General features: G+C 41.1%; 1 protein-coding gene across 1 annotated transcript in view; it reads right to left on the reverse strand.

Moving 5' to 3' along the window:
* PTPRJ (protein tyrosine phosphatase receptor type J) overlaps positions 1–12884 on the reverse strand; it is a 74997-nt gene continuing 62113 nt past the window's right edge. The window contains exons 23-26 of the mRNA XM_039226696.1: positions 10180–10299; positions 6178–6338; positions 4571–4706; positions 1–1767 (exon numbers count right to left, since the gene is read on the reverse strand). Of these exons, the coding sequence (XP_039082627.1) occupies positions 1609–1767; positions 4571–4706; positions 6178–6338; positions 10180–10299 (576 nt within the window). The 3' untranslated portion in view covers positions 1–1608. The remainder of the gene's footprint in view (positions 1768–4570; positions 4707–6177; positions 6339–10179; positions 10300–12884) is intronic.

A 12884-nucleotide genomic window follows, 5' to 3' on the forward strand; every position in this document is an offset into this window, starting at 1 on the left:
TAAGTTTACAGCAGGATTTATTACTGTGGAAAATGGCCACAGGATTCCAGGGACTTGGTAATTTCTTCATAAGACCTTATCTACTTCATTGCCTATAGGAGGATAAATCCAAAACTTCTTCAAAATATAACCTGAGCCACAATATAAAATAAAAAGAAATAAATCCTTTCATGTTAATGCCTTGAGAAGTTTACAGATTATGTACCAATAAAATAAATCCACATAAATTCTGAAATTCTTGGTGGATACACACCTGAAGCAAAAAAAAAAAAAAAAAATTAATCTACATTTAAAAAATCAAAAGTAATTACAGCAGCAGTATAGTGAAAAGAGGTTTTAAAAATAATTACATCTTTGATACAAATTCAAACTTTGTACACCTCAATTCAAAGGAATGACTGTTTTAAGAGTTTAGTATATATATATACAGTAGATACCGATATGTGTCACTGCAGATAGACTAAAGCCAGTGGACTTTGAGGGAGAAGGGGTTAATCGGACACTGTTTTCACACTGAAGTGTTCACAGATTGCCACGCTTTTAAACACACACACACACAGACACACAGACACGGACACACACACATAAAATGCCAACCTGAGTAAAACGTTACTGAAAACCTAGAGCTTCATGAATCACTAAATCACATATTGCACCTTTAAATAATCCTTCTTATCAAATACAGAAACAAGAAAAAGGATAAAACAGGGACAAGAGAAGGAGATTATATCACCGTAGGGTTCCTCTGCTTCCCCTGCTCCCCCCCCCCCACCGCCCAGAAATTCTCAAGGTGATACCTGGTTTCCACTCTCACTCAAACAATGGGCTGAAAACGTGGCCAACAGAAGTATCTTGGGGGAAAACTGGGAGGGAAAAAAAGAATAGAGCACAAAACAGGGGGTGGAGGGGTGGAGGGGGTGGGGAGGCCTCCTCTAGTCAAATGAGAACAGGAATGTTACTGAGAAGGCTGAACCTCAGATACTAAACTACTGTTTAAATATTCCTTATATTCCAATTATGAGATTCAATACAAAAATAGAGATATCTACTGAGTTTTGCCTGTGGAAGCATAATTCAGAAAAGGCACATGTTCAAATAGAAAACCCAGGCAGAAGAGGCACCGCGTACCCCTCCCGACATGATAATCATCCACAATTACGTATTTTCCATCAGCTAGATTCCAAGATACAGTAGGTAAAAATAGATCTCTGATACTTAAAATATATTCAACCCAACACAATCCTGGCTTTAGCATGTGAATCATATAAAATAGTCTTTTTTAAAAAGAATCTGTTTTGAAAAAGAAAAAAAAATCATAGCTCACTTTTCCTGGTGTTCTGTAATTCTCAAGGGAAAAAAAAAAGTGAACTCATCCCATTGGTAATCAGGAATGTAGTTGATTCACTCAACACCCATCCACAGCCCCTGACAGCCCCAACTTCTCATCTGTCATGTTCTACATGTGCAGCTTCACACCCTGAAATTAGTTCTAACAAAACAGAACAAAGAATAAGATATTAGACATATAAAAACATGTCGACATCGGGGCATTTTCCTTTGCTGTGGGTGTGACGGTCCGGTTCACTCCAGAAAGGTTTTACTTTGGAACTAGGCGATGTAACCATTTGTCTTTCCAAACGCAGTCACTGGTGCAAGGTTTTCATAGATTGTCATGGCAGTTGTGTTCTGGTAGATGAGATCTACTTTTGAGTCCTTCTGGGATCTGATGATATCCAAAACACACTGGTTGAGGAAAACATACTGGTCCTGTTAGAAAAGTAAAAAGAGAAAGCAAATGAGCAGAGGTCCCAGAGATTAGCGCCCAAGGTTATTTTCAGATTACCACCTCTCCCCCCAACCCATTAACCCCACAATGAACAAGGCCAACAAGATTTTCTTGGTTAGTGAGCATGTGCAGTATAAGGAATAAATTGTGATTCTCAACAAAGGAGACAGGTTAAGGGGGATCATCTGGGTAGAGATGGGTGGGGCCCACCCCCAGGCAAGCTTGTCAGACTGTGCAGGTAGCCATTAAAAAGAGGAAGAGGAAGGAGAGAGGTAAATACTGACAGAAAGAAATTCATAATGCTATAAGAGAAAAAAAATCATGGGTCAGCAATATATATAAAATAAAATCTAATTTAAAAAATACTCCATGTGTCAATATCCAAAATATATTAAAAAACCTACACAAGTCAACATCGAAAAACCAATATGACTAGAAAATGGGCCGAGGAACTTAATAGATATTTTTCCAAAGAAGACATATAGATAGTCAACACACACATGAAAAGATGCTCAACATCACTCATCATCAGGGAAATACAAATCAAAACCACCATGAGGTATTACCTCACACCTGTCAGAATGGATAGTATCAAAAAGACAAAAAACAAGTGTTGACGAGGATGTAGAGAAAAGGGAACCCGTGTGTACTGTTAGTGGGAATATAAATTGGTACAGCCACTGTGGAAAACAATATGAAGCTTCCTCAAAAAATTAAAAAAATTAAAAATAGAAATACAATTGTAAGCCAGTAAGTCCACTGCTGGGTATTTATCCAAAGAAAACAAAACACTAATTGAAAAATACATATGAGAGGGCACCTGGGTGGCTCAGTCCATTGAGCATCCAACTTCAGCTCAGGTCAGATCTCACGGTTCGTGGGTTTGAGCCCCACATCAGGCTCCACGCTGACAGCTCAGAGCCTGGAGCCTGTTTCAGATCTGTGTCTCCCTCTCTCTCTGCCCCTCCCCCACTCATGCTCTGCCTGTCTCAAAAATAAATAAACTATTAAAAAAAAAAGAAAAATATATATGAACCCCTATGTTTGTTGCAGTATTATTTACAGTAGCCAAGATATGGAAGCAACCCAAGCATCCATCAATAGATAAATAGATAAAAAAAGATGTGGTATAAATATACAATAGAATATTACTGAGCCATAAAAAAGAATGAGATCTTGCATTTGTGACAACATGGATGGATGGATATAAAGGGTATTATGCTAAGTAAAGTAAGTCAGACAGAAAAAGATAAATACCATATGATTTCACTTATGCATAGAATCTAAAAATCAAAACAAACAAAAAAACAGAAACAGACTCATAAATACAGAGAACTGGTAGTTACCAGAAAGCAGGGGAGGGGAGGCGGGGCAAAATGGGAGGAGGGGAGTAGGAGGTAGAGGCTTCTAGTTATGGGATGAATAAGTCATGGGGATGAAAGGTACAGCATACAGAATATAGTCAATGGTAATGTAATAACCTTGTGTGGTAACAGATTGTAGTTACGTTTATGATGAACAGAACATAACATATGGACTTGTTGAATCACTCAGTTGTACACCTGCAACTAATGTAACATTGCCTGTCAACTGTACTCAGTTTTTTTAAAGAGCACTAGCCATTTAAAAAAAAGACAATACTGTGTGTGTGTGTGTGTGTGTGTACACGTGTTTTTCACAGATATATATAAAGAAACCTATAGTGATATACACAACTGTAAGCATTGGCTACCTCTAGGAAACAGAAAGTGAAAGAGAAAAATATATTCTATATAATCCTGTTTTGTTAGATGTCTTAATATGAACAAGTTTACATTATTATCAAACTATAAAAAAAAAGGAGCAAGAAAAGAATTTGTGGGCAGGTATAAGATTTCTGTGTTTCTCAAAGGAAATAAAAGATTAAATTCTACTCTACATAATTATAGCAGAAAAAAGAAAATCTTTTCTGACCAACACATGAAGAGTAAACTCCACTCCTTCTCCTACAACCATGCTGCTCACCCCAAAGCACACGATGTACCCAGGCCTCCAGAACATTCCCTGCTAGTAACTCAGAAACACAGCACATATTCATGGAGTTCTAAATTGGTACAGGGCGACAGCCTGATACAAAATTAATATTCTGCTCTCATCCCGGTCGAGGCACATTCCTTCCCACAGCACTGAAGAAGGCTATTTCTCAATATATTTGTTGAGACCATGACTTGAAAACAATGTGTATCAGGAACATTTCAGGGAAAGCCGAATCCAATGTGTCTTCCCCAACTGACATTGTGGATATGAAGCATGCAGTTTCTCAGTTGGCCAGCCATCTCTCTGTGACCATGATCACTGAGGTTCTTTTACATTCACAGGGCTGGGTCAGGATACACTGCTGTATGAACATTATGCTATTTCATTCACATTGTTAACATTTGAGAAGTCCGTTTCATCAGCTTAGTTTAAGGATGGTCAGACCTCCTCAGAAACAAAGTGTGACGATACCAGTTTTAAGAGTTTAAAACCCAGAAGCCGAAGTTCAGAGAGCTGCTAAGATTATTTGAGGAGCTAGTGGCCACAAGGTAAGGAATCCTGATATTATCTCAGTGTGTACTGTTCCATTGCTGATATCAGTATCACCATATCAGATAATTCAATTGCAGATAAGGATCTGAAAGAAATCCACTGTTACCTCACAGCCCAGAGCCAGAAAGACCCAGAAGGGTGAAATGTTTCAACACAAGTAGGTGACATGATACAGCCTTCTGTAGGCAGACTGCCAAACACAGAGCTCGCCCTCACCTCTGTTTGCACCATTAAAGGCCTGTGCATTCGAAGGTCGTACACAATCCCGTACACATCCACAGTGTTCTCATTCTCTATCTGGTAGATAAGACGATCAATGGCAATGAACGTGCCTGTCCTTCCAACCCCGGCACTGAAGAAAAAAAAGACATGAGCACATCACCATGGGTTACCTCTAACATAAAATGTTCAAATGTCCCCATTTGTGTGTATACCTTGCTCCCCTCCACTATCAATGCCCAATATCATTAAACATTTGCTCACCTAAAACCTCAGCAAATTGGATTACACTAGCTTGAGACTAGGGCCCAAACCCTAAAGTTCATTTTGAGTCAAATACCACAAATTAAACATCTTACTAGAGCTGCTTGAATCTCAGTTCCATTCAAGTTGCTACCATAACCTAGGATCGCAAGTTTCATCAATTTGTTCTCCACAGAGCAACAAAACCCCTCTTTTCATCTTTCCTAAATTAATTCCTTTAGCCTAAAAGCTAGCTAGTTGTCTTATTGTTCTAGAGCAGGAAGTGGGGGCAAATTTTTTCTGTAAAGGACCAGATAGAAAAATTAGCTTTGCAGACTAAATGGTCTCTTTCTGCCATTATAGCATGAAAGTAACCATAGACAATATGTAAACAAATGGGCATGGCTCTGTTCCAATAAAACTTTACTTATAAAGGGATTGTGGTTAATAGTTTCATAGGTGTATACTTGCCCCCAAACTCATGAAGTTGTATACATTAATTTATGTGCAGTTTTTGTATGCCAAAAAAAATTGTTTTAAATAAATCAATAAAGAAACGAAAACTATGATTTTCAACTTCATTAAGTAACAAGCCAAAATGCTGAATGGAGAAAGCAGGTTGCAGAAAGATGTATATACATCATAAAATCTGGTAAAAGTTTAAAGCTATATAAAACCACAAATATACATATGAATGCACTACAATATAAAAGCATGCAAGGGAATGATTCAGATCAACTTTAGGACCAAGTTTAACTGTGTAAGGACACTGATAAGTAGTCACTTTATATCTGGACATTATTATTAACAAAAAGAAACATACATGGCCTCATGCTATAGTTTATTAGATTGTTACTACTCTACATTTTTGAAAGGTTGAAATATTTTATAAGAAAATGTTATAGGGCACCTGGGTGGCTCAGTTGGTTCAGCGTCTCACCTTTGATCTTAGCTTCTGTCACCATCTCACGGTACGTGAGTTCGAGCCCCGTGTCAGGCTCTCAGCTGATAGTGTAGAACCTGCATGGAATTCTGTCTCTCCCTCTCTATCCCACCACCTCTCTCTCTCTCAAAATAAATAAATAAACTTAATAAAGTGTTATAAGTAGATATAAATTAGAATATATTATAGTTTAAAAAAAAAAAACCCAGGCAACCTACCAGATCTGGCCCGTGGTTATAGTTTGCCAACCCCTGTTCTAAAGCTTCAGGGCTTAGGGAGTAAGTCCATGGTCCCTTATCCAAGCCTTTCTTAAATTTCCAAATGCCTATTGCACTCCCTCTTACACCTTGCTCTTCTAAAGTGTCCACATTTATTATGACATTTGAAATCGGTCACACGTGGAGCACCATCTGCATACCTGCAATGCACCAGAATGGGAGACTCAGGGGGACTCTGCTTCATGTAGTCACGGACAAGGTACCGAAAATTGATAAGCAGGTCAGTGGTGTCAGGAACGCCATGGTCCGGCCAGGAGGTGAAATGAAACTGCCGCAGAGGGTGACTCTCACTTGTCTGGAGCTAAGAACCCAGAAAAAGAGAAGAGGGCAAGTGAGATAGAGCAGAATCTGGGGGCTGAGCTGCACGGGATGGCTGACAGGTAGCTAAAGAGGAGGGATTACAACTAAAAACTGCAAGGTTACATTGGTACAGCTGCTGAGAGAATGCTTGCACAGACTCTGACATGCTCCGCAAATCCCCACAATGTGCCCAGGAGGGAGGGTTACCATCCTCTTTAAAAGATTCTGGAAAGTGAACGGATTCCCCCCACTCAGCCCAGATGCAGTACCAGTGCCTCGTCCTCTGATCCTGAGTTCAGATCTTCCTTTCCCACTACAGGTGCCTGCCAGTAATGTTCTCACAGTCTCACACCTTCTTAGAGCTTCATGAAGCCCCTCCCTGAGCCCACATGGGAAGGTCAGCAACAACAACAAAAAAAGAAATGAATTCTACTGATGCAATTCTGATCATCAGAGCCTTTGGGGCAAGAGCTTCCTCACAGTCCAAGTGCCTAACGGACAGTCTCGGGAAGCGGCAGGCAACTGGCAAGCACCAAGGGAAGATTTAGAATTGCAAGAGTTTGAGAAAAGACCCCTCCCCCAAAAAAGCATCTATTTCAACACCAGACAAAGAACAGTTATGTTATAACAGTTAGTTATGATACAGACTGGTTTCCTACCACAGACTGAAGCATGTACCTTTAATTATCAGAACTCCACCTGCGCTGGGCCACTGCTGCCCTGGATACAACTGTTCTCATTACATCCACCCCCGGCACTGACCTCACCCATATCTCCTTTATGACAGCGACCTTCAAAGCTTTTTTTTTTTTTTTTTTTTACTATAGATATGTTATAAAAGCAATGCATTCACATTGTTCAAAATATGGAGAAGAGTAGGGTGAAGGGCAGAGTAAGGGACAGGGTACTGGGAAGTCTCGTACACACAAAGGTGACATTCACAAATGTAACCAACAGTATTGATCCAAAAAAAGGAAAGCAGCTATGTTGAGATAAGGAGAGGAAAGGGGAGTTCAGAACTTTCAGTATTGTATCTCTGTGGCGGGGCTAAGGGCCTCAGGGGACAAAGGGGCTCAGGTTGCGGGTGGCAGTCAAAGGAAACTTTTAGTTCTATCTGTTGTCTTCCCATTTTTAAAAAGGAAAATAGATCTGCCACCACCACCCCCCCCACCCTCTGTGGCTGTGTCGGTTAAGTATCCAACTTCTGCTCAGGTTATGATCGCATGGTTCGTGGGTTCAGGCCCCACATCGCACTCTGTGCTGACCTAGATAAAGCCTGCTTCAGATTCTGTGTCTCCCTCTCTCTGCCCTTCCCCTGCTTGCACTCTTTCTGTCTGTCTGTCTGTCTCTCTCTCCCTCTCAAAAATAAACATTATTGGGGGGCCTGGGTGGCTCAGGTGGTTAAGCATCTGACTTCAGCTCAGGTCATGATCTCACAGTTCGTGAGTTCGAGTCCCATGTCAGGCTCTGTGCTGACAGCTTGGAGCCTGGAGCCTGCTTCAGATTCTGCATCTCCCTCTCTCTCTGCCCCTCCCCTGCTAGCACTTGGTCTCTCTCTTTCTCTCTCTTTCAAAAATAAACATTTCTAAAAATTTACTTAAAAAATAAATACTATTTAAAAAAGAAAAATAGAGGGGCGCCTGGGTGGCTTAGTCGGTTAAGCGTCCGACTTTCGCTTAGGTCATGATCTCGCGGTTCATGGGTTCGAGCCCCGCGTGGGGCTCTGTGCTGACTGCCAGCTCAGAGCCTGGAGCCTGTTTCAGTCTGTGACTCCCTCTCGCTCTAACACCCCACCCCCTCTGCCGCCTTCTCNCTCCCTCTCTCTCTGACCCTCCCCTGCTCACGCTGTCTCAAAAAAAAAAAAAAAAAAAAAAAAAAAAAACATTAAAAAAAAAGAAAAATAGATTCGTGCATGATTTCCCTCCACAAAAGTGAACCCCAAGCAGTGAAAGCAACAGAGGATAATCCATTGTTTTCAATGGATGAAATCTATAGAAATACATATATTTTAAGGGTTTCTCAACCATTATTATCAATGTGTGATAATAGCTTTGACAGCCTCTCCAAAGGACGAGTTGAAATGTTAACTGAAGCCAGGACATCTGAGACACAGCCAATCAGTAAAGAATTAATACCTCTGTGTCCATGACTTACGGAATCTTCAGGGATAATTCTCATAAACTACAACCTAACCTACCAGCACCCCCATAAAAGTCAACAACACTGAATGTATAGTTCCAGGCTTTTCCTTTGTGCACTATTCACAATAGGTATAAAATTCTGTCTCCTGGTATGTTTCACTTAATTGCATTCTTGCGTCTCCTCATGATAATTATGCAGTCTACACAGCCATCATTTCTAATAGCTAAATAATGGTACACTGCTAGATAACCTATAGTTTAGTTATCCATCCTCCAAAAGCTAGATATTTGCACAGGTTCCAAATTTTCCTCCATTACAAATAACTCTTCAGATTCTTCTTTGTGAATAAGAAGCCCTGTCCTATACTTCAGATCATTGCTTTAAGACAGAGTCTCAAACTTGCTACCACCAGATCAAAGAAGAGTGGTCAGTTTTATAAATGCATTAAACTGCAGGAAGGTTATACAGATTTGCATGCCCACCAAAAGATATCAATGTTGCTTCATTGTCTCTAAACACCCTTAAGAAAAAGGACAGGGGCACCTGGGTGACTCAGTGGATTAAGCATCTGACTCTTGATTTCCCTCAGGTCATGATCTCACAGTTCATGAATTCGAGCCACACATCGGGCTCTATGCTGAAAGCGTGGAAAGCGTGGATGGAGCCTGCTTCGGATTCTCTCTCTGCCTCTCTCTGCCCCTCCCCCAATCATGTTCACTCACTCTCTCAATATAAATAAATAAACTTAAAAAAAAGAAGAAGAAAAAGGACACAAAATCTGCCTAAACAAAGTAATTGGATTTTTAAAATAACTTTTGGGGGTAAGGGCCATGTGTATATGCCCTGAAATCCAATTAATGTAACTGCTCTCATACACTGCTCCCAAGGCAAACGCCATTCTTGGTAACACAGTTGCAACTAAATAACCCAAAAGGGTCTTGATTGTAGCAAAAACTCATGAGCAAGTCACCTGAAAACAGAAGGAACAGTTACTGTTGCTGAGCCATGCTCTTATGATCCGTTTCATTCAGGAATATCTTATGGAAAAAATAAGAAAAGCAAAGCAAAGCAAAGCAAAGCAAAGCAAAGCAAAGCAAAGCAAAGAAAAAAAGGAAGGAAGTAGGGAAAGGAAAGGAAAGGGAAAGGGAAAGGAAAAGGAAAAGGAAAAGGAAAAGGAAAGGAAGAGAAAGAAAAAGAAACAGACTGATAAATAGAACAAATGGGTGTTTGCCATAGGGAAAGTGGGTCAGTGGATGGGTGAAATAGGTGAAGAGGACTGAGAGGTACAAACTTTCAGTTATAAAATAAATAAGTCACGGGGATGAAAAGTAGAGTGTAGGGAATATAGTCAATAATACTATAATAGCACCATAGAGTGACAGATAGTGACTCTACTTATCATGGTGAGCACTGGGTAACATATGTAACTGTTGGCTCACTGTGTTGTACACTTGCAACTAATATATGTCATCTATACTTCAATGAGAAGAAAAAAATAACATAAAATTCCTCTTAATAAAGTAAAACTAAAGAGTTGACTCAGAGTGTAGATAGTTTATTCTGTAAAAAGAGAGCAAAAGTATTTTTCTGATGCATTTAAAGAACATATCGGTTAATATCAACCTAAAAAGTATCACCCCAAAATTAATACATAATCATCTTTTCTGAGACCTATCTATCCATCTTGGTTTCTTACTTACATTTTTCACTGTGAAGTCTCTGATGGTCCACTGTGGAAGAACAATTTCTGATGTCATTGCCACAGTTATGTCCCCATAGTCCTGAGCTTGCTTGGAGGGCCAGTATTCCTCACATTTGGTCTAGAATAAAATTGCATTAAAAAAAATTGGGTCACATCATCTATCATCACTAAAGCCTCACAAGGGAGACCAGATATTGAAAACTGGCATCAGAGGCTGGATCAGCAGCACCTTAGTTGGGTTCTGTTTGACTCCCAAAATTGTTTTCTAACTTACAATTATTGCCAACTCTTTTAAAATTGGGAGGTTTCTCATAAAAATGCAGACTTCTGTCTTCTCTTGAAAAATCAGAAGATCTGGCCGACACTGAGCCCCAATTTCTGCATGAAAATGGATTTAGAGCAGAACAGCCATTGTCCCTTCTCTGAGGACACAGTCTCAGCTGGCTCCACTTGGCTCCTGGAACAGCCCGGCCATTACTGTTCACTGAACTAAATTCAGCAGTCAGGCCATTACTGTTCACTGAGCTAAATTCAGGCTGACCCATAACCCCTTGCAGCCAGAAGAAATGAGGACTTTGCCCAATACTTTTAGATCCATGCTAATTACAATACAAATACAGACACCAATAAAGAGAATCAAATTAAATCATTCTGGGTCTTTGATTTTCATTAAGTTGGTGGGCAGATGTGAACAGAAATAAAATCAGGAAACATCTGCTCTCCAAGAATATCTGAATCCCCAAATTTCTCTCTCTCTCTCTCTCTCTCTCGCACACACACACACACACACACACACCACACACACACACACACACACACACACTCTCTCTCTCTCTCTCTCTCTCCCACTCTCTCTCTCCCTTCCCACCCCATTTTGGAGGCCTACTCTACTGCAGGTGGCTTCCAAACCTATTAACTAACTCACCTGGGCGGTCTGCTTTGCTTTAAAAACAGATGCCCAGGCCCCCCCTCCAGAGCTTCTGACTCTGGCCGGGGACCTGTATGTTTTAGAAGATGCCAGTTTCTAGACCATTGGTCCCAGGAAGAACACATGTCTTAGACACAGAATGACATAGAGCTGACACTCAGCTTGGCCTCTTCCCAGCTGGGTTTCTGTTGCCACCTTGTAGGCAAGTTCTTACACTCTCTGAGCCTCAGTTTCCCCATCTATACAATAATTACACAGGAGGGCAGTCATAGGAAGGAAATAACATAAATGGAGTATCTATTTATGGCTCCCTTCCCTTTTCATCCAGAGTCAGTAAATCCACTTTCCTCCTGACTACGACAAACAAGGGTCCACCTAAATTCATCTTCTTCACGTTCTCCGTTAATTTAATTATGTTATTTTCATTTGTCTAACAGATATTTACGAGAATGTTCCATGTGCAAGGCCTGGGCTCAATAGCACCATAAAGTTTATCCTCCTTCATAAACAAAGTTCTTTTGTTTGCATAACAGCCTATTCTCCAGATGCAAGGAAGTGGTGGAACTCGAGCTTCTATACCACAAGCAATGTGAAGATGGGAACCACTTTTTACCGTTCTTTGTAAATTTTCCCTCCCCCAACCCCAGCCCCTAGGTGAGCACCTTACACATACTTGGGGCAGGATAAACATAAATTAAAGTTAAATAAAGAACATTAAAAGAAGTTTCGGGGTGCCTGGGTGGCTCAGTCCGTTAAGCATCCAACTCTTGAGTTTGGCTGAGGTCATGATCTCATACTTCATGAGACTGAGCCCCATGTCAGGCTCTGGGCTGACAGTGCACAGCCTGCTTGGGATTCTCTCTCTCTGCCCTTCCCCATGCTCACACACTCTCTCAAAACAAATAAACTTAAAAAATATTTTTTAAAGAGGTTTCATTGGGTTCCCACAATCACCTGGGCAGAGCCACTCCAAGAGTGCACCCCGGAGCAGCAGAAGCAGCAGCACCAAGAACTGTCCAAAGACCAGTTCTGGGAATCCCAGCCCAGACCTCCTGAACTAGGAGCTCTGGTGGCGGAACCACCATCCAGGGGATTCTGATGGATGTTAAGTTCTGAGAAGCACTGGCCTTGGGAGTAAACTCCTATTCCTTAAGTAACAACCCCACAGGAAAATATTCCCTGAGCAACATTAAGGTCCTATGCCTCGGGCCCAGAATTTCTGAAGTCAGCCCTGTCTTTCAGTTCTCCTTAGATGCATTTATGGAGACAAGGGATTTTATTATGAGAAATCTTATCATTGGTGGAAGGAGCTGGAGGGTTTCAGGCCATCATGGGGGAAAGGGGACTGCTGAGGTTTATATGGGGAAAAGTCTGAGATTTGGGGTAAAGTAAGGGTTCCAGGACTAAAAATTGGGTTGGCTCACCGAGTTGGTCAAATCTGATGAACAGGCGAGTTGCTTAGAGACACAGAGCTGAGAGAGCCGGAGCTGTTCCTGCTCTGGACTCTGCACTGAGCAAAGCTCGGGAGCTTTGCACTGAGCTACCCCAACTCCTGTTACTTGTAACTCTAGTGCAGCAACCTCATGAATATTTATCCACAAAAGAAGGTAATGATAAAATGCTTTTTTGTTTGGGGCGCCCAGGTGGCTCAGGTGGTTGATCATCCGACTCTCTGTGTCACCTCAGGTCATGATCTGGTGAGTTCGAGCCCCACATGGGGCTCTAAGCTGACAGCACGGAGCCTGCCTGGGTTTCTCTCTCTCTCTCTCTGCCCC

This window comes from Hyaena hyaena, unplaced genomic scaffold (genome assembly GCF_003009895.1).
Source record: "Hyaena hyaena isolate Hyena2069 unplaced genomic scaffold, ASM300989v1 scaffold_23, whole genome shotgun sequence".
Lineage (NCBI taxonomy): Eukaryota > Metazoa > Chordata > Mammalia > Carnivora > Hyaenidae > Hyaena > Hyaena hyaena.